Raw genomic sequence first — 23,071 nt, forward strand, 5'->3', positions numbered from 1 at the left:
GCTGTGAATTTTGAGCTAATATGTATGTGTATAACATGGTGAGAGCTCAAAAACATAGAGTTGTAGCTAGAACAGAAGTAAAGTACATACTAGCTAAAGTAGATATATCAAAATCTATATACAAACAACTGCGTCTCAATTCCAGACAAACTAAGGTTGTTTAAAGGAGAAATTCAACACGAGGACTTTACATCTCATTACTCATACAAGCAGACATAACGATTACAACAAGAAGGAATGTGACTAGGGTCAACTATTTTAGTACTATATGCTCTCTCAACCAAATATGCGTAACTTCAGAGTTTTGATGTGAACAAGACTCTACAACTTGCGCAAAATCAATGGAGCACCATGTTGAGGTTGGAGAGTGATGATTGTATGAGGAGCATGTGAATAAGATGGAGATAACTCAAGAGCATAGTGTTGTAAAATCATTGCTAGTGCCATCTTTGCCTCTAACATAGCAAAATTTTGTCCAATGCATATTCTTGGTCCCCAACTAAATGGAAAATATGCAAATTTACCTTTTGTTGCTTTATTAACTCCTTCACTAAACCTCATTGGATTGAACTCTTTTGCATCATCACCCCATATTTCATTATCATGTTGCAAATAAATTGTTGGCAACAATAGTAACATCCCAGCAGGCAATGACAAGTGCCCTAATTTTGTCTCTTTTTGTACTCTTCTACCAATCATAATTCCTGGTGGATATAACCTTAGAACCTCATTGAATATCATTGTTACCTGTTGAAAGAAATAAGTAGTGAAAAATATTGAAAATTACAACATGTTTGGTACGACAGAAGTCATTCACAAGATACGTTACCCTAAGAAGGTGTAACATACAACATATAGGTCACGTCTTCATTCGAAAAGTTAGGTTTAATGATACTGTCAAAACTCATGATTACCTTTATTTTGATATAAAAGCGTCTTGACTTTTGTCATACCAAACATCAATAAAATGACTTTTATCGTACCAAACACACAGATAGAATATTTGGATAACAAGAATGTATACTTACAACTTTCAATTGATTCAACATGTCATAGTTAGGCTTGTTACTTCCAAATACTTGATGAACTTCTTGTCTAGCTTTTTCTTGCCAATCCAAATGTTTACTCAACAAAATCAAAGTCCAAACAAGTAATACTGAAGTAGTTTCTTGACCAGCAAAATAAAATAATTTGCATTCTTCAATCACTTCATCAATTGTCATTCCAAAATTCTTGTTTTCATGATGAATTTGTATTTCTTTGAAATTTGATTCCAATAATATACCTAATAAATCATCTTTTGTAGCTTCACCTTCTTTCATTTCCTTTATTCTATTGTTGATAATTCCCAACACTAATGATCTTACTTCATTTGCTATTTGCTTTATCCTCTTGTTCCTTTTTGTTGGCACAAACCTATTGTTCCATATCAATAACAAGAGTTAATAGTATAACAATAAAATTCAGATTCGCGCTGGGAAGTCCCACATTGGGAGTAAAGTGTTTCCTAACAAAGACGAATCTGTATCCAAGGGTACTCGAACTCGAAACCTCTGATTAAATATGAAGGACTACTTACCATTCCACCACAAATCGTGGATGGATGTGTATATATATACTTTTTATATGACAAAATATAGTTTTTACGACTTTATTATGACCTTTGTATAAAATTCAGTTACTTTAATTTGACAAAAGATATATCGACGCGTATAATTTGTAAATGGAATTTACCTCCATCCAGGGATGTATATCCACCTTGCTGCTTGTATAATTAAATCAGCTTGTTCTTTTTGTAGCTCAAATATTTGCCTTCCTTCTTCATAATTACTACCAAATGCTGTTCTTGAAATTGCATCACTTGTCAAAGTTTGCAAAAATGGCCACACGTCTATCTCTGATCCCTTTGATGAAACTATATTGTCCAATTTGTTGATCATGTCACAACAACTCAAGTAGAATGATGGTAGCATGTGCTATATATACACAAAAATAATAATAATTAATCATAGTTAAGAAAAAAAAAAGCGATTCAAGATGTGTGGAATTGTAATCACTCAGTTAATTGACTATCTCAATTTTCATCTTATTGACGAGGGTTTGACTCCCCACCCCGCTTTATTTTCCCATTTCACTACCCCCGATGTAATTTTAAAAAAAAGTGATCTAGGATGACCCTTAGAGGTCATAACAGGGTCGTAAGTACCTCTCTATGCTTGATTAAAGGTTTCGAATTGACGAGTTTAAGAAAAGTGGATCCATGAGTTGTGAATCATAATTCTTTTTGTTTACCTGAGTCTGAACAAATTATTAAAAAAAATTCCACACGAATCGAAATTGCAATTTAGAAAGACCAAAAAGGGAAACTTCCCTTCTAACTTTACATAAGCAAATACCCTAGTCAAAGAAGTATGACCATAATCCGTTCGATCATACAATAAATATCTGACACCGAATGAAAAAAATAAATGAAATTGCTTACCCTAGTCAAAGAAGTATGACCATAATCCGTTCGACCATACAATAAATATCAGATAACGAATAAAAAAAATAAATGAATTGCTTACCCTAGTCAAAGAAGTATGACCATAATCCGTTCGACCATACAATAAATATCACATACCGAATGAAAAAAAATTAAATGAATTAGATATTAAAAGTACCTTCAACTTGTCAAGGTGAAATGCAGGGTTGATAATTCTTCTATGCTTAGCCCATTTGTCTGTTTCATAACTTGCTAGCCCTTGTGCTAGTAACTTAGTGATTGGATTGCCTTGAATTTTTTGGTAAATATAACTTTTTGATAAAATTTCCCTTACAAATTCAGGCTCAGAGATCAACATTGTTGGTTTTGGACCCAACCATGTATAACAATTCTTACCTACAAAAAATACATAATAATTTTGAAAACTACATATATCGTCAGTATAAATTACATCGTACATTTATTCAAAATTTCACATAATACTTAAATGTAAGATTAAAAATCTTGAAACAAATAAGTAAAAATGATCCAACGATATAATTTAACATGTCATAGCAGATTATTTACTAGTTTTACTAGATTATATGTTGTAGCTTATCATAAAATTACTTATATAGTGAGTGCAAAAAATTACAAGTATATAATTTTTATATAAGTGTAATTTTTTAAACTATCATATTTAACTGATTTAAAAGTCCAACTTTTATGTTAATCCTAATATGGTAATTTAAGAAATAAATAATAACTTGTTATAACCACTTAAATTGTATTTATACTTGTGTAAATAATTTATTATAGCAATGTGAACAGACTACTCTTTTCAAACCTCTTAGTCCTTTTTTTCTCACATATATGTAATATAATATATATATATATATATAGATATTTAGGATTACAAAGTTTTAAAAAATTTATAACCACATAAATGGTACAAATATTTAAAGATCACACTTTAATCAATCTTATATTGTTTGTAAAAAGATTCAAATGAACATATATGTCAAATCCTAAAAAAGTAATTAAATTGAAAAAATAGATATAAATATAATAATATTTTTAAAAAATTAAAACGAAAAAATATAAACTTAATTAAACTATATCGTATAAACTGAGACGAGATGGACATACCATATTGCATCATTAACTTGTTGAAGTGAGGGAAAACTCTAGAAATATAGTCATTAGTGAAATTAATAGGCTTGGATTTTGCTTCTTCAACCATTGAATTAATTTCCTTCATATCTCCAAGTAAAAATTTGTAAGAACTTCCTTTCAAACCTTCTAATTTGAGTCTTTTTTCCAATTTTTTTGGATGAATCCACACCCAATCCAAGAATTTCCATATCCATCTCAAGAAAATTATCACAATCACAAATGAAATTGCAATTTTTATATTTATTTGCACCATTTTTTTTTTTGAAAAAAATAATAATATTTCTAGTAGTGAAGTTTTTATTTTTAGTGTGTTTCTACACCTTTAACATGTAGCACCATATATATATATAGCAAGTTGTGAAGAAGATAGGGTCAAAGTTGTCTTATCAACTAATCCAATCAAGGGAGTGTTTGGTTTGATGGAGGATATATATAAAAAAAAATATAATAAGTTAGTGATTGACAATTTTTGTGTGTGCATTTTAGAAATAATAGTAGTTAGTGATAGACAATTTTTATTATTAAACAACAAAAAATGTATTGCTAATTTTATTCAATGATAGATTATTAAAAATTGTTGAGTTACTTGCTATATATGTAATATAATAGATTAGTGACGAATTCTGTAATAACAGTATTTTTTAAAAGTAATAATAAAATATGATTTGCAAAAAGAAAACGGATATTTCTAACTTTTGGATGAAGTTATTTTTAGAATTATCTTCAATTTTTAATATTATATAACTGATATTTAGACACATTATTAAAAATTACTCGAGAAAAAAACATATTAATACTATTCGGTTTGTTAATATTATTATCAATCTTTGACAAATATATTTTTCACGAAATATTATCTACTTTCCAATAAAATATTGAAAAAAAATAGGAATAAGCTATTTGCATGCCTTCTATTCTATTCAGATGTCACTTGCCAAATTAATCGATAAGAAAAAAACATTTTTTGAAAATTACTAGATGTCAAACACACCCTTAGATATTATTAGGAAATACTCAAAAAAAATAATCATATCAATACTATTTGATTTGTTAATATTATCATCAAATCTTTGACAAACATATTTTCACAAAATATTTTCTACTTTAATTATGTTGATAAGAAAGAAAACATTTTTTCTTTTTTGAAAATTACTAGATGCCAAACACACCCTTATGTCAAATTTAGTGCAATAAAGATATTATTATCTTGATGAGTGATCATCAACAAATGAATACACATGGCATGAAAATGAGGATGAAGTTTCTTCTTTTACTTAGCCAAGTTAGTTTTGTATTCTTTGTACATATTTTTTCTTCATTATTTATACTCTAAGGTTGACTAAAACAATAATTTCAACCAATTGTATTTTAATGTTGCATTCATTTCCTTGCCTTTTCTTATTTATTTTTTTTGGTTTTAAATAAAGTATATTTAATTAAAAAAAAATTGATGTATATAATTTATGGAAAAGTTATAAATAGCTTATTTTGTTTCATTTCTATATTGATTTGAATATGCTCAACGTAAAATTCATTAAAGGAGAAAATACTCGATAAAATACATTGATCATTTTTATTTTATTTTTAAAAAAAAGATGAATATCTTAGTTCTTAAGTCTCACAAGTATTCAAAGTCTTTAACTTTAATTTAATCTAAATTGGAAAAATAATTAGAGTAAATGTAAGTTAGTAAGTTGAATTAATATATGATCTTTTAATATAATTTAGTCCATTTTTGTTTATCTTTCCTTAGCTATTAAGTTCTTCACAGAACATTAGGGGCATAAAGGTCATTCCATATTTTATATCTCCAGAAGTTTGCTAAGGGATGTTGCCATAATCTCATAAAAGTAGAGCTAACTATGTTGTTACGAAGCAGTAAGTACTCTTTCATCTTTAATAAAATCTCGAGTTTTTTCGAATTCTGAATTGAATATGAAATCCACCATGTTAATTAGGGAGCATTTTTGCTTGGAATGTGATAAGAGACACTATATAAGTAATACTAGTAAAACATAATTATAAATACACTTTAACTTGACGTCAACTGATTACTAAACAATTCAAACTTTCAAAATAATCATTTAGACACCTCCAAACTTTAAGTGACATATCAATGTAGTGCCCATGAGACACAATGGGGACATGATAGAGTTAGTTGTCGGTTGAGACAGTTAATGTGTCTAGACATGCACTCTCAAGGTTGGAGTATTTACTTACCAGTTGAGGCTGAGTTCGAGTGTATTTAATTTCACCAGAATGTAGCTAAATGGAGACTATGTGCTCATGGTACAGGTTCTTAAAAGGGGGAAGATTTAGTCTGCTGACCAAGACTTACACAGATACATATTAAACAAACAAAAATGGATCTGTATCTGGTGATCCTACAAAGTATACCCAAAGCAACAATTTCCAACATAAGAGTACATTGATAGCCAGTCTCGAGAAAACACGTGTGCTAAAACACGTTTTCCCAGACATTCGAGGGGAAACAGCAGTCATTAGCCGATACATAGGTCTCAACGACAACTACATCACTACAATAGAGTGTTTGAACTAACGAGCTCTTGTTTTGACGAATTTGGTTCTTGAAGCTTTCTTCTCCAGTTTCTCTCTTTTCTTTCGGGTCTTCTCATCCTCTTCAGCATCCTGGATAATCATGAGAAACGTTAAGCCAACAAGTTAAGGAATTGTTTGTGATCAATGAAGATTCGATTCCCTATTGTTAACACGAACCTCTGAACCTTGAGGTAAAAATCCTTTGATAAGTCCGGAGAGCTTGTACGCTGCAAATGCAGGTATCTGGAAAGGGAAACCATAATCTTAGTGTAGATCAATCAAATAACCCAAATATCTCATTAGTTATTTAATGAGATAATGATAGAAAAAACATCTGAACTATCTCTTTTTCACGAGTTTCACATCCCAGCAATCCATTATACCCTTTCCCTACCTGGAGTATCACCATCTATATATTAAGACACACCTAGTTGAGTAGATGGTATGATAGTTCAGGTTGGAAAAGGAAAAAATTGATAGTTGGACTTGTCATCTTTGAGGTGTGTTATAATACATATATGGTGATAGTTCAGGTAGGAAAAAGAAAAAATGGTTAGTGCGGGTGTGAAACTAGCAAAAAAGGTGATATTTCAAGTGTACATGTTTTTTACCATTTACTCTTATTTAAACAACACAAGTGTGAGAGCTATTCAATGCTTAGCTCTCTGCATACAGAAAGAGATTTTGCAGAAAGCGGGCTGTTTTTGAAAAACTTGAACTTGCTTTCCTCGCAATGCCATCTTTCCATCGCGTCCTATCTTCAACTTTATTTTCCTTATATACAAGTCTTTTAGGCCTTGTTAGTCTTTCCATCGCGTCCTATCTTCTTGCTTTTCTTAAAATTTTACCCCTTAACTGAAATCTGGGCATCCAGGTGCAGAAAATTGAACTAGTTTCGCTATTAGCTAAGCTACTATTGCAAAATCTCCTAGTAGCAGCAAATTTATATTTATTATGAAATTTTATGTTCGGGAAATCTTTCTTCATTTCCAAACTATACCACAAAATTCTCCCTTCTATCATATATTTCCTACCGATCATGCATATCAACTATTACTGCTGCAGAGACCACAAGGTATTTGTGCCCATCACCATTCCAGACATGAGTAAAGCACTACCCAGGATACCTTTATTAAAAAATGGAAGGTTCGAGAGTCACCACTGCAAAAAGAGAGAATATGGAAAAAATGGTCATTAAAAAAAGTTGACTAAACAAGTGGTGCAATTTGGCAAGACCACTTGCTTTTCTGATGGATGCTGATTAACTCGTTAACTTTTTTCCCTTTTGAACGACACTATCATCCAGGTCAGTTCCCATGCACCTTGACTAATCCACACATCCACAGGAAGCATTCCCTCAAGCAACTAGTAATCTTTATTTAATTCGTAACCAAATATATGAAAGAATGATGACTAGACCCAAAAGCAGCCTGTTTTCAACGTCGTCAAAAAGACATTGTGGTGATGGCTAGACAAACTACAGAGCATACCAAGAAGAAATAAAAAATGGCCAACATTTTATGTTTATGAAATTTTGGAAGCAGCGGATAGGAATAGTTCCTACTAGTTATATGCTCTGCTCCATTCCCAAAAAGCAAAACAATGACTGCAACGTGTTACTTAAGTATGGACAGAGGTAAAATAAACTTACCACTAGATATGTGTACCAGAACTTGTCGGAGATAATAGAAGCCAATTGCACGAAACATGTAATGTAGATTATATCATGTAAATATCTGCAAGAAAGAATCATGGCGGGGTTATATTTTTAAACAAAATGGAGCACGAGATTATGAAGTTACCACAAAACAGGTGCTATAGGTAGGAATAAGATCAGTAGTGCATATTCACACGCAAAATATACAGCTTGAAGTCAAGTTCAAATTTCAGAATCCAACAACAAGTCTCTCTATATAGTCTATATACATTAAAAGTGACTATCGCACTAATGGTTTTAATTAAACTCCAGTCTGTTCCCTCCCCACAAGCCCAAAAGTAATATAAATAAAAAGAACTTTTTATACAAGAAAATGGATATGTACTGGGCCTTGGGATAGAAAAAGAACTCGTAATTTGATGTCTCCTTTAACAGAGCTAACACATCCAGCCAGCGCCCTCCTAAATCTTGCCCAACTAATTCCAATCCTATACTTTTTAGTAAGACAAGGCATGAAAACAAATGACGTGTTTTTCCCATGCCTTCATTCCAAAACAAGTATGAAAATTGAAGACCCGTGCCAAGGTAAGAAGTTATTTTTCAAGTAGGACAAATACCTCTGACTTCTATTATTCTAATGGCCACTCACAACACCGGATAATAAGACAAGACAAGAAAGAAATGCAGTTGTGATAGCTTTTCTTGCTGATGTATAAACTTCTAATATCATTTCATCTGAGGAGTCCAAATGTTTAAACTAGTTGAAACAACTTCAAAACACAGATGGATATCCAGTCGATTAAATAATGGGAAAATCTTAATGAAAGGACAGCAAGTCCACATAACTAATACTCCATCCATCCCAATTTACGTGTCTTAGTTTGACTTGGCATTGAGTTTAAGAAACAAAGAAAATTTTTTGAGTATTGGAATTGAAAAACTTACTAAACATAAAAAGAAACACTCTTTTTTGGACAAATCTAAAAGGAAGTGACACTTAAATTGGGACGGAAGGAGTACTATTTAGCTTACTCAATTAGCAAGAGAGACTTCTTTATTCATCTACTCATCATTTTTTATGTTCGTTTTTTCATTTCATCATCGGTTTAAATGAGTGTGACACGGGGTAGATCATTCAAGATACTCAAAGCCTACTAAAAGTTGAATGCCCCCATTTTAACCAACTAAAAATCAACCATACCCAAATCAGTACTTATCTCATACTTAAATCCAAGTAACATAGCTAACAAATTCTGTAAAACAAGACCGATAATTAAACAACTAAAAGTCCAAACAGCTCAAAAAAGGTGGAAAAGGAATTCAGAACCCACGAATCATCATGGATGTGATATAGGGCAGATCCTTCAAAATACACTCGAAACCTACTAAAGATTGAATGCCCCCATTCTAACGAACTAAAAATCGATCATACCAAGTCAGTACTAATCTCAGATTACTTATCTCATACTCAAATTCAAGCAACATAGTTCACAAACTCTATAAAACCAACAACAACAACATATCCGGTGTAATCAATGGCTGATAATTTATCGAGTAAACGTCAAAAACAGCTTAAAAGGGACAAAAATCAGAACCTAGAATATGAAATTACGAAATGAAACTACACATTACCCACAAATTCCACCAGTACTCATATCATATCCACCATCAAACATCTCCCCATCATCACCATAACTCGGCTTCGCCATTGAAGCTAATTGTTTGTACGGTAAAACATATGCCAATGAAGTCAACAATAATCCAACAATATGCTTCCATGTGAAACTTGAATAGAAAATTCCACCTCTCACTAATAAATAAATCACCTACTCAAACCCAACAAAAAAAAAATTAAATCAAACAAAAAAAATCCAATTTTTGAAAAGAAAAAATGAGAAATTTTACGTTGCAGGCAATGATGACTTGAAATAGTTTCTTCATATGACGAGTATTTTCTTCCTTACGCTTTTTTGCTCCTTGATTCGCCATTTCTGTTTTCTTCCTTAAGCCCTAATTTTGTAAAATTGAATTTTATGCCATTGAAGAAGAAGAAGAGAGCTGATCGGATCGGGTTCTGTTTTTGGGCTTTTTTATTCGGGTTATAAATGATGAATTTTAAGCCCAATCCATATAGCCCAAATAGGCCTCGACTTGTTACATGAGTATAAATTTCATATTTTCGTACGTGAAAAGAAATATAAATATCTCTCCAAAAAAAACGCGAACTTATAGCAAATGTCTCTTTTATTACGAAGATCCTCTGATCGTGAGCCTTTTTCTCGATCTATTCTAATTTCACTATTCTATTAGTCAAGGTTTTTTAAGTACATATCATGCTGTCTCAGCTCTCGTTATGCTTATTTTCAACTTCCCAAAGCATTTCATTTTGTTACTACACCCTTCCTCGTCTTTGGATTGCTTGGAAATGATGCCTGGTGTTTCTATAAGTATTCAATCTTGAATTTTTGTATTGGCGTATTAAAAAAAAAATTAACATAACTTTTAACTTGCTAAAAGTCTTGTGAAATTTGGTTTTATAATTGATTTTCGGTTTTTGACATGTTCAAATATGCGTTGCATAAGATTAATTAAAGAAAAAGGTGTTGTTTGCTATAATTTCATTTCATTATTGAAACTCACAATCTAAAATTTTTGAGTAAGAATATAAAGATTATATACTGTTATGAAATATTTTATTTTTTAAAAATTGATCATATATATATATATATATATATATATATATATATATATAAATTATATAGTATTTAATGTAATAAACAATTTTATATTAAGTGCATGGTAATCATTTTTTTGAAAATGCAAGTCATTCATTACTCTGTTAAAGGACCATGTGGAATCATAAATGTAGTCAAAATTAAATCTTATTTTAAATTAGGCAAATAAAGGGAAAATATTATTATTTTGAGTATATATATATATTGCAAAAAAGTTTCGGTTAAAAGAATTAAAAATATAAAATTACTTCATTAATATTTAATCGTGAAGTCTATTATAAACTCGATAATATTAAAGAGTTATATTTAATTTACCCCTAATAAGTCAATTTCAAGATCAGTAAAAAAGGGAATAATATGTTGAACATGGAATTTTATGAGAAAAAAATAAATAGGCACGTGATAAGAGGATCTACAATATAATAATTATTTTTGTGACTAAAAAAATATTAAAATTAGGTACTAAAGGTTTTTTCTAAAAATAAAATTATGTTGTGTAGTGGGGCCCAAAAATATTCATTTTCCACTTTAAAAGATGCTAAAGGACAATGTGTTTTTAATATCATCATTTAATTTGTAATTGAAATTTTAACTTTTTTGTAATATGTATCCATTTTAAATATATAAAACTCTATGATACTTTAGAGGTAAAAAATTTAATTTAATAGACCTTCTAACTTAAGATAAAAATAATTTCAAAAAAAAGAGTAATGAAAATAAAAAAATTATGGACATCAATATACAATAAATAATAATAAAATAATATTATATTAACATAATAGAATGTCAAACAAACAACATATAATAAAAAATCGAATAAGAAGAAAAGAGAGTAATACTAGAATGGACATAAACTCCTATTTTCACATCTATCTTATTTAAGATTTATCTTCTCGATAAGCTCTAATTATGTCATATCCAGTCTAATCATCTCTTTTCAATACTTCTTCGATCTATCTCTACCTTTCATGAATTCATCCACAACTAACTTCTCGAACCCTCGTAATGGAGCATCCATGTCTCTTATAACACGACTAAATCATCTCGAGCTCGATTTCTGCATCTTGTCTTTTATTGAAATCACTTTCACTTTATCTCGAACATCCTCATTTTTAATCCTATGTCTATTAGTATACATACACATCCATGATTCATCGTAGTATTCTTATCTCCGCTACTTCCATTTTGTGAACGTGAGAGTTCTTGACAAATAAGATTGAGTACAATTAAAAATAATTAAACTTCAACCAATTATATAAAATTATTACAAAGTAAATAAACACAAATTAAATGACAATTAATAATTGATTAATTATACCCTAAAATAAAAAAAGAAGAAAAAGACTCATATGGTGATGTTTAAGTGACTCATCTTCTATAATGCACCATGCCCAAAATACTCTAAAACTACCAAAAATACCCTCAAGTAATCCCAATATTTACACTTATTCCTATTAGTTATCCAAGTCAACCAAGGACAATATTGTCATTTTACGAAATCCACCATTGATGAAACAAAAGTCCAAAACCTGTAAAGATTAGAAAACTATGAAAAGCTCATAAAATATTGGAGTTCTTTTGAGTTTTGATTCTTTACCCCCATACCCCCCCTAATGCACCTCACCTACCCCCACATGCTGTAAAAAGCCCATACCCTGATACCCTTTTGAAGGTTTGTTCTTATTCTTTCCTCTTTCTTGTTTATTTTTTTTGGTTTTTGTAGTTGATTTTGTTGTTTTTCCCTAGGAAATTCCAGAAAAATAGGGTCTTGAAAAACTTATTATAAAAAAGAACTTAGATTAGACACCAAAATAGGAATTATAACTTTTTTCTTAAATCTCATTCTATCTGTTAAAATTCCATAAATATTGGTTCTTGAAAAACTCTGTTTTTCCACTTTCTTTTGGTCTTTGTGTGAAAAAAGATAAAAACTTTGACACCCAGGAAAGAAAGATAAGTTCTTTATCTTGTTTATCCCAGTTTATCTGTGAAAATTCAGAAAGATAGAGAGAGAGAGAGTGAGGAGATTCAGAAATCAGCATGCAGTTGTGTGTGGTTGTGGTGTGATTTTTTATTGTTTCAAGAACAGATTTTTATCTTACCTTTTTGTTGAAGATCAGCTCTTTTGGAATTGTGGGTTTTGGCTCTATTAGCATATTAAGTTGATTTCATTGAAATTGTTTTTTTTTTTTTTGGAGATGAGATGTGAGGTGATTTTTCTTAATGTTAGTTGCATTGAAGTGGAGGGTCTTTCGAAAGTAGGGTAAGGTCCGCGTAGATTCTAACCTTTGCAGACCTCACTTGTGAGATTAGACGGGGATGTTGTTGTTGTTAGTTGTTTCAAGAATAGATTTTTAGTTCAATTTTTCTTGTAAATCAGCTCTTTTGCAATTATGGGTTTAGGATCAATTAGTCTATAACTCTATTAAGGTGATTTCATTGTAAATACTTTGTGGAGATATGATGTGATTTTTGTTAATGTTACTTGTTTCAAGAATGGATTTTTATTTCACTTTTCTTGAGATTAGTTCTCTGGTAATTCTGGGTTTTGGCTCAATTAGTCTATAAGGTGATTCCTTAAAATCTTTTCTTGAATTTAATTTGTTCATTACCAGTTAGCTGTTTCATGCAGAGTTATAGGTTTTAATCTTGGTTAGATCTCTATAGATTTTATTGGGAATGGTAGATGTTTTGGTCAACTTAATAGTTTGGCATTACTAAAGTCATAATTACTCTGCTTTGTGTAGCTATGATAGCTATTATTGGTTGGTCATTTACTTTTCCAACTGTGTTTTAGATTTAGATTAAGGTTAGAAAAGTACTGTTTTTTCTCCAACTTGAAAGTGGGATGCAAAGATTGTTTTTTTTATCAATGGCTCAAACTTTTATGCTGGGAGAATTGTTTGTCTTGTCTTGTGGAAATTGGTATATATTCCAACTAATTGTTTATTGCCACTTGCTTGTTACAGAATCTGGTGTTTATTCAAGGAACTTGTCTGAGACTACTCTTAAAGAAATTAGGGAGGACTAAATTTGTAGTCTTTCCTGGAAATTTGGAATTCAACATGAGGAAAGTTCTGCAGTCTGCGAGGCAAATCAAATCTGCTCTGCGGTATAGGAAGGATAATGTGATTAATAGTCTTGTAAAAAGACAATGTTTTTCGACTGATATAAGTCATGGCTGTATACGCAAACTGTCTTATAATGGTGGTATTACTAGACATAGCCAACCATATTACATGTTGTCCAGAGCCATGTTTGCCGGTGTAGCTACAGTTAGTAACGGAGGTATATGGTCTTCTGATGAGTTCTTTGTTCTTGTATGTACTTTTTGTGTATATATCGATCATAAGTTCTTACTGTTTTGGTTGTTCTTCTGATTGATTCAATTGTAGTGGAGACCAGAGGCGGGCCTCTAGTGGAATATGAACGAAGAATTGCTGAGGGTGACCTCTTGGATGGAGATGCATGTCAGGTAAGCAACAGTTACTCCCGTGTTAATCAGCTTAGGGTAGGCATTTGTATGCTTCGTTATGGCTAAATAGATTCAGAAAACAATGAGGATGTTCTGATTGTGCCTTCTGTGCACTCATGAAATGTTGAATTCTTTCAACTCTGTTTTCTGCAACTAGATAATACTACATTTATCAATCTATCCATGGGGGCGGGGGCGGGGTTGATAATGCCTTTTTCTCTATAATACTTATGTAGAATTTCGTTGGAAGAACGACTCAAGTATACACTAGTTTGGAAAAGAACGACGGGTGTAGGCTTCATATTGAATGTAAACTGCCTGTGATTATAGGCATCAGATCAAAGACTTATGCATCATTGTGCTATCATGATCACATCTGTGGTTGAAGTTGAAAACTTGAAATTGCCTACTTTTTAGGGCAACATGCTCTATGACTTCCGAACTCATTAAAAATTGCCGTCGTTCTAGTTTTACATCATGTGGAATGGCTCTCTCATATTGAGAAATTCCGTCTACTGACTTTTATTACAGAGTCCACTGGAGGTATTGAAGTCATAAAATGTGGTGATCTTTAAAAAATTCTCTATATCCGAAAGCCAGTTATTTATGTTTGTAAATGTGGATGCCCAGAAATCTCATAATTGGTGGGTCGTGAAACTCTGCAAAACTCAGTTTGAGTTACATCAGAAATGAATTTTTATCTCTTCGTTGCTTGTTGAGAATAGATTCTGATGATGATTTTGTAGGTAGGCACATTGCAAGAGCTCCAAAGACTTTATGATCAGCTCATTGAAAAAGCTGAAGTCTGCCGGTTAGACAAATATGCCTCTTCTGATAAAGCCAGCAGGTAAACACCAACTGAGTTTCCACCATTTCAATTGTATATTTGTATCTTGAAGTTGACAACATGTACATTTGACTTGTTGAGTGAACATTTATATTTCATTGTATTGATGCATCACATCACTCTGGTAAATTTGCAGGAGTAGATGGTTATGGTCCCGTCTCTTACCACAGTCGTCATATGCTCCTGTCAAAGGATTATATCTTTACGGGGGAGTTGGGACAGGCAAAACTATGTTAATGGACCTGTTTTTCGACCAGTTGTAAGTTCCAACCTTATCTTACAAAATGATTCATGTTGCCAGAAATCAGATGTTTGTATCTACATTTATACGAAAACCAAAAAGACTATTTTTTTTTAATCTCAATCTATGGGCATTTTATGTCAGGCCTGGCAATTGGAGGAAAAAGAGAATCCATTTTCACGACTTCATGCTGAATGTTCACAGCCGATTACAGGTATGAACCTAATTCAATCTGCTTATTAATTATTTTGACTGCAGCATTATTTATTGTAATATTTCACTAAGATTATTGCTAATTTAACAAGCTGTTTAGATCTATCAAATCATTCTATCAATGAGGTTAAGAGAATAGCATAAGAACTAATCTTTACATGCTTCTATTTTCATTCAGTTTAACTTTTTAGCATTTTATTTAGAATCTGGCCATTTATTAAAGCTTTTAAATGGTTATGCTTGATTCCTGAAAGCTTATAAGCCACAGTCAATCTTATCTTTTCTGATCTCAAAGTTGTGCCTTCTATCTATATTGCAGAAGCACAAGGGTGTGCCAGATCCTCTAGAAGTTGTGGCAGGAGAGATATCGGACGAGGCCATTTTGTTGTGTCTTGATGAATTTATGGTATGTCAATATAGTATGGAACTCGGGACGTTTCTTTTTTCTATTCACTAAGTTTATAAGCTTCTATGATAGGATCTCAGTTTCGTGAATGTTTTCTCTTGTTAATATAGGTGACTGATGTGGCTGATGCACTGATACTGAATCGCTTATTTAAGCAGTTATTTATGAACGGCGCAGTGAGTAATTCAATGTCCCATACACCGTCTGTTTTATTGCTATAATTCTTGTGTTCTGGTAATCCTTGTAATCATAAGGTTAATCAAGGTTATCTCTATTGATACTTCACGGTTGCAAATGCAGATTCTTGTTGCTACGTCAAACCGTGCTCCCGATAACCTTTATGAACGTGGACTACAGAGGGATCTTTTCCTTCCTTTTATAGCTACTTTAAAGGTATTTGAAAAGTGACAACCTTATTATGAAAATTTCTGCATTTCTTATTACTGCTTTCATGTACTTATCACTTTAGTCATGCTTTCTATTTATGTGTTTCTACCTATTTAGTATCTCCTGTTTGTTTGTGTCTGCTATCTTCTTAAAGAGCCACTAACCTAGACAATAACAAAAGAAAAATGGATATCTCTTCAAAAACCTGCCTCTGCAAGTAATCGAAACGGAAACTACCAGCTATCATCCTTATTTATTTTAACATTCTCAACTTCGATTCCAACTCATGTTGATTGGCTTAATGACTTGGGAGAGTATCTCGATGCAGGAAAGATGTGTGGTACGTGAAATTGGCTCAGCAGTGGACTACAGGAAGTTGACTTCGGTATAGTATTTAACTTTGTACAAGTTCATTTGGAAGTTGTTTTTTTGTCAATCTATGATCTCAACTAGTTTTACTTATTGTAGGCCGAACAAGGGTTCTACTTTATCGGAAAAGATATATCAAGCGTCATTAAAAAGCAATTCCAGATGCTAGTAGGGGATGCTCAACCAGTTCCGCAAGAGGTGGAAGTTGTCATGGGAAGGAAATTGCAGGTTTGTTGACTACAGTTAGCTATGCATTTGATTTGATGATGTGAAGGTCTTACAACTAACTTGAATCAAAATTATGTCTTCTTTTTAACTTTAGGTTCCACTGGGTGCTAATGGATGTGCATTATTTTCATTTGAGGAACTCTGCGATAGGCCTCTTGGTGCAGCAGACTATTTTGGACTATTTAGTAAGTGATGTGTGGCTTCTTTCTGGTTTTTAGTTTTTAAGTAACTTCAATATAGGGTCAGTAGGTAAGGTTTTTAACGTTGAAGTGGCAAACAAGCATTGCCTAGCTATTTTTCTATCTTCAACGTTCTCCGTGCTGCTTCTTTTTATGCTGTGCATTTACGCACTTCTCTTTGTGGGATTATACTGGATATGTCGTTGTACATTTACTCTCTCTTTGCATATTTGGTTTACTAACATGATTTTTCAGTTTCTGATGGTGCAATTCAGCAGTATATTCGTTACTTGAGGTTTTTGACTGTATTTATTTTTCGTGTAACCAGAAAACTTCCATACGCTGGCTCTGGATGGCGTACCGATTTTTGGGCTTCATAATAAAACTGCAGCATACCGTTTTGTGACGTTGGTTGATGTTAGTTCTCTTCTTCTTGGCTTAGCTTGATCACTTGTTTTATTCCGAACTCATACATTGAAGAAGCTCCATGTCAAGAAGCAAACTGAATTTCCTCTTTGATTTTAATCATTAGGTAATGTATGAAAATAGAGCTAGACTTTTATGCACGGCTGAGGGATCTCCCGTTGAACTTTTTGAAAAGATCGTGACAATATCCGATGCCCAACAAATAGCACCTAGAACATCTTCAAGATCAAGGAAGAACGATGATTTTGACCTCTGTGTGGACAACGAGTTGGGTTTTGCAAAAGATCGCACCATTAGTAGGTAAATTGCTATCTTCTTGAATTGAATCGCCACCTCATTTAAAAGAAGAAGCTGTTCGAAAAAAGATGCGCTTTTGTTTGTTTAGTTATTTTTTCAACACATCCCTCACACGCGGACATGATCTTTTTTCTGTGTCAAGCACGTCAAAATTCTTTTCGATAAATAGGAAGTGAGACTTATCCCATAACCTCTGTACTGATACCATGTTAATAGAATGGCTGTTCGACCTTACTCAACCCGAAAAACTTGCTATAGATCATGAGGGAGACAACATCCCACTCCCTCCCTCCCTATTTAGGGTTTTTTAACTCCCCACACTCATGGAACTGGACATTTGAAACATGAACGATATAACATGGGGTCTAACCGTCAAACAATAGGTAAATCAAGACCATGAGTGAGTCTGGCTCTCATATCACGTTGAATTGAGTGACCACCTCATTCAAAGCTTAAGCTATTAGAGGGTTCATTTTTATTCATTCAATATTCAATTATAGTTTCAATCCTCTTGTTGCTCTATTTGGCCAAAAAGTAGACTTGTAGGTCGATACAAGTTGCTGTCCATTGTTTGGGCAGCGTGGTGCACTAAGTTGGGTCAAGGAAAGGGACGGACTACAAGAGTATTGTACGCAGATTTACCTTTCAACCGTCCTCTTGTTGCTCTATTTGGCCAAAAAGATATGTTTATACATGTTGCTGTCCATTGTTTGGGCAGTCCGTGCACTAAGTTGGGGTCCGTGAAAGGGATGGACCACAAGTGTATTGTATGCAGCGTTATCTTGCATTTTGTCAGTCTGTTTCCATAGTATGAACACGTGACCTCCTGATCACATAGCAACAACTTTACTAGTCACGCCAAAACTCCCTTTCCACTAGCCTCCATCGTTTCATCTTCGTATTGCATTCACAAAATCATCCTCCTTTCTTCGAAATAGTTTCAATAACCCGAGACAATGTAAATTTCGCCATCTAATGCAGGTTGACAGAGATGAACAGCAGAGAGTACTTAGAACAACATGCTGAAATGTTAGCCAAGAAGCTGCAACTTCCGTCGGAAAATCACGGCGAGAAGGCAATAGAAGTGTAGTTGATATAGGAATTCCATACATTTTCCCAATTCAAGGGACCAATTCTTGTCTGTAAAATTGTGCAAAAATAACATATCTCATAAAAGAAGTGAGGTTGATTAAAGCTTTGGCTGGCAATGAGATGCAGAAATGTGATATATGGTTTAGTTGATTAATAATGTGATTGTTTGTAATTACTGAGCTGATAATGACAACATCTTCAATAAGAATGGCATTTTATGAGCATTTCTGCTATTGGAAATGTTTGCTGGTATACTCTTTAACAAGAATTCACGACTCCCATTTTGTGAGTTTGGTCACACATTTCGAAAAATTCTTGAACTAATACACATAAAAATTCGAGATAATCCTGAATTTCTATTTTGTGATCCGTAAACTTCAAAAAGAGATGTCGTCTTAAAAAACAATGAGTATTATTTAATAGGTCATTCACAAAATTTTAGCTCTAACAAAGTTGGTTGCACATTTTAAAAAATTCATGGACTAATACATACAAAGAAGGAGATGTTCTTCTTTCGAAAACAATTTGTCAATGGACTTCCAAAATTTGAGCTCAAATAGTCTATCAAACATATTAAAGAAAATTTATTAATTAATACACACGGAAATTTGAAATAATTTTGAATTTCTATATTGTCGTACAAACTCCAAAAAATGGGATTAGCCATTTTGAAAAGATTGAGGATCTATCATCAATGAAAGCCACAAAATTTGAGCTCAAATAAAATCGATCACACATTTAGAAAAATTAATGAATCAATACACACAAAAAAATTAAAATAGTCAAAAATTCTTGTTTGGTGACAAATCAGCATTCGAATTTTTGAAAACTATGAGTATCATTTATTAGGCCATTAATAATAAACTTATAAAATATGAGTTCTAAAAAATTCATAAACTATTACACACAAAAAATAATTTCTATTTTGTAACACGTAGAACGCCAAAGAGCAATGTTCACAAAATAGGTCATGATAATTTTTAGAATTTGGGTCTTAATAAGTAAAAATTAATTAATTCCCACTAATTATAATAATGTGCAACAAAAAAAATTGATCATCAATATCTATGTTGTGTTGTTGTATATTAGCATTTTTTTTAATCATATAAGAATTTTGCCGTCTGCTTAACCCAAACAAAGTCCTATATTTCCATTTAAATAAATAATTTAAGAACAAATTTGACATTTTCTCCATTAAACTTTTAACAAAGAATATAAAACTCGTTTGATTGAGAATAAGTTTTTACTATTAATTATCTCAACAAAATTACTCGTATCATATATATAAAATATTATCCATAACTAATACATAGCAAAATAAATAATATCACAACTTCCTAATATCTCCAACGCAAGATTCATATAATTTATTCCTCAGATTGTTCGCTCCAAATAATTTCATTCGGACGAAGCATTTTCTATCAAATATTTTTTCGTACACAAAACTCAAACTCGAAACGAGAGGTGAATATAATACTAGTTGCTTCCAAGTTTTGAAAAATTTGCTTTCATCAGCTTTGGAATTATCAATTCTTATAACCATTGACATTTAAACATAAACAATTTTTGCTGCCTGCTTAGCCCAACCAATATTCCTATATTTTTATTTCAATAAATTCCTTTGGAAGTTAAATGAACTTTGGTTTAGTTATATACTTCAAAAAAAACTGCAAATTGTTTATCCAGAAGAAACTTCTTAAGCTGACCAGATAAGTTTCTTGATTTCTCTGTTGATAAATATAAATTTTTTTTTGTGTGTGTGTGTGTTTTGTCTTAATGGGGTTGTAAAAAGAGGATTTTTAAGCTGACCCATATAAGTTTTATTGATTTCTATGTTGATAAATATGTTTTTTTTTTTTGGTTTGTGTTCTTTGTGGGGTTGAAAAGAGAGGATTTTTAAGCTGACCCAAACAAGTTTCTTGATTTCTCAGTTAATAAATATGGGTTTTTGTGCTTTTAGAAAGCTTTTTAAATGGTGGGGTTTTCTTAGACCATTTTCTGTAATGTTGATTGTAGTTGTAATGGTGGGTGTTTTACTAATGGTACAAACAAAAATGAAGAATTTCATTCATAAAAATGGAGTCTTTGTTCAGTTTGATGTTCAAGAGAAAGTGGGAATGAAGAATCTTGAACCAATGAAGGTGAAAAATAGGTCTAGCAAAGGTGAACTCTTGTCAACTAGAGTTAGTCCTTATCATAATTGGGATTTATTTGCTGCTGATTATGAAGAAATGATGAAAACCCTAAAGATATTTGTGTATCCTGATGCTATTATGAGTAACAAGTTTTCGACTTTTTCGAGTATTTTTCTTCCACATACAAACCCCTTTGATCCCAAATTAGGTAATTACTTCAGTGAACACATGTTTAAGATTGCTCTTTTGGGTAGTTCCTTTGTTACTAAGAAACCAGAAGAGGCTCATTTTTACTTCATGCCCTTTTCAATTAACGTTATGAGGAATCACCCTCGCATGCATTCTGCCTCCGCGATTGAAGATTTTGTTGCTGGATATACTGATAGAGTTAGTTCAGAGTATAGTTTTTGGAATGCATCTGGTGGTGCTGATCATTTTTATGTCTACTGTCATTCTATCGGTCGAGATGCTGCCTCTAAGCACCAAAAATTGCATCATAACTCAATTCAGGTTACTTGCTCATCCAGTTACTTTCAGAGGCTATACATTGCCCACAAAGACATTGGGTTGCCTCAAGTTTGGCCTCGACATCATGAGCAAGTGTTGAACCCTCCAGATGCAAGGTATGATGGCATTTTACTAAATTATGTTGCATAAGTGATTTTTTACGACTACTTGTTCTGTGTACATGTGTGTGATGGGTACAAAGTTGATGATCATGAGTAAAACACCAGTAAACTATTACCTTCCCCTACCCAGCCAACCCCCTTTCTCCGCGACCATCGGATTCCTCCATAGAGTTCAATGAGTTGAGTGAGCACTCAAGTACCCTTTTTCCCAAGGGTGTAGCCTAGTGATGTTTTCATCTGTTCACTACAAATGTTGATATCGTTTTTGCAGATACAAGCTTGTCTTCTTTGCTGGTCGCGTCCAAAATTCTCTTGCAAGACGAGATTTATTGGAGCTATGGAAGAACGATAGCTCCTTTGATATATTCTCAGGGAGTTCATCTTTCCCTTACAAGGAAGGATTTCGGAGAAGTAGATACTGCCTCCACGTCAAAGGTTACGAGGTGAATACAGCTAGGGTTAGTGATGCTATTCAGCATGGCTGTGTCCCTGTACTTATTTCAAACTACTATGATCTTCCATTAGCCAACATATTAGATTGGAGCAAGTTCTCAATCATTGTTAATGAAAGAGATGTTCCAAACCTAAAGAAGATATTGCTCTCGGTGCCTAAACGAACATACCTCAACATGTACAATAACCTAGGCATCGTGAGAAGGCACTTCGCGTGGTATAGTAGCCCTAAAAAATACGATTCCTTCCATATGACAGTTCACCAACTTTGGCTCAAAAGGGGACTACATCGAGTCGACTGGTGATATCTACTGTTGTGAAGCCAGTATCTGAATTCCTTGGATGACATCTAGCTAATGTGTGTGTTTTAAGCTATGTGATTTTGCTAAATGTCATCTAAGGTGAACTTAAATGAAGCAACATGATAAATGAGGATTCATATTATCGACCTCCTCAGCTTACTGTGTAAGATTTAGCTGTAAGTATTGTTGTCTCTCAATGCAATGGTGTTGGTAATTTTTTTATACATTTATTTTACTGTGCATGTGACTTGCTGCTTTAATTATACTTCTTGTTCAATTGCTTTGTTCATCTTGTTATTTTAACAACCTTATTTTCATATCAATCCTGTAAAATCCTATCTAAATCTCCGCGACTTATAAGATTACACTGAATTTGTTATTATTGCATGCGACTTATTATTGGCAATAAAACTATGGTCTATTTAGACTACTATCAAATTTGTTAACATCAATCTTCTAAGACTACCACAAGGACTATGTTTATAATGTAGTACAAGGGCTAGGAAGAATTGACATACTCAAATTTGTCGTTCTCATTTTCGTCAAGGGTGTGATATCTTCCTGTAGCACATGTATCAAATAACTCACATCTCGACTATCACCTGCACAAACACCAGAAACTCTAATTCACCAAGCCAAATCATCAATGACCATATGTAGAGTCCAAAGTTCTTCAGACGAGAAAACGCTATTATCCCACGATAACAAGATAGCCCTCTGTAGATACACCTTTAACGAAAAACCAAGTAGCAGTGAAATGATAATTGGAGTTCAACAGATATAAGATGGTCTGTAATGACC

The 23,071-nt window shown here is 32.6% G+C and overlaps 4 protein-coding genes across 7 annotated transcripts; 2 read left to right on the plus strand and 2 right to left on the minus strand.

The window, feature by feature from the left end:
• Positions 1 to 8: 8 nt before the first annotated feature.
• On the minus strand, positions 9 to 4,034 carry LOC101255604 (cytochrome P450 CYP72A219). Its single transcript, XM_004242587.5, has 5 exons — positions 3,614 to 4,034; positions 2,664 to 2,881; positions 1,735 to 1,976; positions 1,029 to 1,416; positions 9 to 747 (listed from the first exon to the last, which is right to left on the minus strand). Exons 1-5 carry the CDS (start codon positions 3,891 to 3,893, stop codon positions 322 to 324), a joined length of 1,554 nt encoding a protein of 517 aa, XP_004242635.2. The 5' UTR covers positions 3,894 to 4,034; the 3' UTR covers positions 9 to 321.
• A 1,920-nt stretch (positions 4,035 to 5,954) lies between these two features.
• On the minus strand, positions 5,955 to 10,022 carry LOC101255898 (uncharacterized). Its single transcript, XM_004242588.5, has 5 exons — positions 9,762 to 10,022; positions 9,489 to 9,682; positions 7,851 to 7,935; positions 6,377 to 6,442; positions 5,955 to 6,289 (listed from the first exon to the last, which is right to left on the minus strand). Exons 1-5 carry the CDS (start codon positions 9,843 to 9,845, stop codon positions 6,197 to 6,199), a joined length of 522 nt encoding a protein of 173 aa, XP_004242636.1. The 5' UTR covers positions 9,846 to 10,022; the 3' UTR covers positions 5,955 to 6,196.
• Positions 10,023 to 12,076: 2,054 nt separating this feature from the next.
• On the plus strand, positions 12,077 to 19,019 carry LOC101256193 (AFG1-like ATPase family protein). Of its 4 annotated transcripts, none has more exons than XM_010324915.4 (15): positions 12,077 to 12,263; positions 13,561 to 13,879; positions 13,987 to 14,066; positions 14,813 to 14,913; positions 15,050 to 15,172; positions 15,299 to 15,368; positions 15,687 to 15,773; positions 15,884 to 15,949; positions 16,074 to 16,166; positions 16,489 to 16,545; positions 16,629 to 16,757; positions 16,852 to 16,942; positions 17,265 to 17,353; positions 17,469 to 17,662; positions 18,641 to 19,019. In XM_010324915.4, the coding sequence occupies exons 2-15, from the start codon at positions 13,657 to 13,659 to the stop codon at positions 18,747 to 18,749; spliced, it is 1,512 nt and encodes a 503-aa protein (XP_010323217.2). In that variant the 5' UTR covers positions 12,077 to 12,263; positions 13,561 to 13,656; the 3' UTR covers positions 18,750 to 19,019. The 4 variants fall into 4 exon arrangements, with proteins under 4 accessions (XP_010323217.2, XP_069143021.1, XP_019070472.2 ...); XM_069286920.1 differs by having other exon boundaries at positions 12,134 to 12,263; positions 14,817 to 14,913; XM_026031852.2 differs by lacking the exon at positions 12,077 to 12,263 and adding an exon at positions 12,364 to 12,724.
• A 1,236-nt stretch (positions 19,020 to 20,255) lies between these two features.
• LOC101249656 (probable glycosyltransferase At5g03795) lies at positions 20,256 to 22,547 on the plus strand. Its single transcript, XM_004242950.5, has 2 exons — positions 20,256 to 21,509; positions 21,787 to 22,547. Exons 1-2 carry the CDS (start codon positions 20,692 to 20,694, stop codon positions 22,271 to 22,273), a joined length of 1,305 nt encoding a protein of 434 aa, XP_004242998.3. The 5' UTR covers positions 20,256 to 20,691; the 3' UTR covers positions 22,274 to 22,547.
• The last annotated feature ends 524 nt before the right edge of the window (positions 22,548 to 23,071 follow it).

This window comes from Solanum lycopersicum, chromosome 7 (assembly GCF_036512215.1).
Source record: "Solanum lycopersicum chromosome 7, SLM_r2.1".
Lineage (NCBI taxonomy): Eukaryota > Viridiplantae > Streptophyta > Magnoliopsida > Solanales > Solanaceae > Solanum > Solanum lycopersicum.

Bases quoted from the DNA above. Each gene is read 5' to 3' on its own strand.
- LOC101249656 (XM_004242950.5), top strand. From the start codon at position 20,692: ATGGGTTTTTGTGCTTTTAGAAAGCTTTTTAAATGGTGGGGTTTTCTT. The intron at 21,510-21,786 runs GTATGATGGCAT...TCGTTTTTGCAG, and splicing joins TTGAACCCTCCAGATGCAAG to ATACAAGCTTGTCTTCTTTG.
- LOC101256193 (XM_010324915.4), top strand. From the start codon at position 13,657: ATGAGGAAAGTTCTGCAGTCTGCGAGGCAAATCAAATCTGCTCTGCGG. The intron at 15,774-15,883 runs GTATGTCAATAT...TTGTTAATATAG, and splicing joins TGTGTCTTGATGAATTTATG to GTGACTGATGTGGCTGATGC. The intron at 16,943-17,264 runs GTAAGTGATGTG...TCGTGTAACCAG, and splicing joins AGACTATTTTGGACTATTTA to AAAACTTCCATACGCTGGCT.
- LOC101255604 (XM_004242587.5), bottom strand. From the start codon at position 3,893: ATGGTGCAAATAAATATAAAAATTGCAATTTCATTTGTGATTGTGATA. The intron at 2,882-3,613 runs GTATGTCCATCT...TATTTTTTGTAG, and splicing joins CAAGTTAATGATGCAATATG to GTAAGAATTGTTATACATGG. The intron at 1,417-1,734 runs GTAAATTCCATT...ATGGAACAATAG, and splicing joins ATATACATCCCTGGATGGAG to GTTTGTGCCAACAAAAAGGA.
- LOC101255898 (XM_004242588.5), bottom strand. From the start codon at position 9,845: ATGGCGAATCAAGGAGCAAAAAAGCGTAAGGAAGAAAATACTCGTCAT. The intron at 6,443-7,850 runs GTAAGTTTATTT...TTCCCTTTCCAG, and splicing joins TCTGGTACACATATCTAGTG to ATACCTGCATTTGCAGCGTA. The intron at 6,290-6,376 runs GTTCGTGTTAAC...ATGATTATCCAG, and splicing joins TTTTACCTCAAGGTTCAGAG to GATGCTGAAGAGGATGAGAA.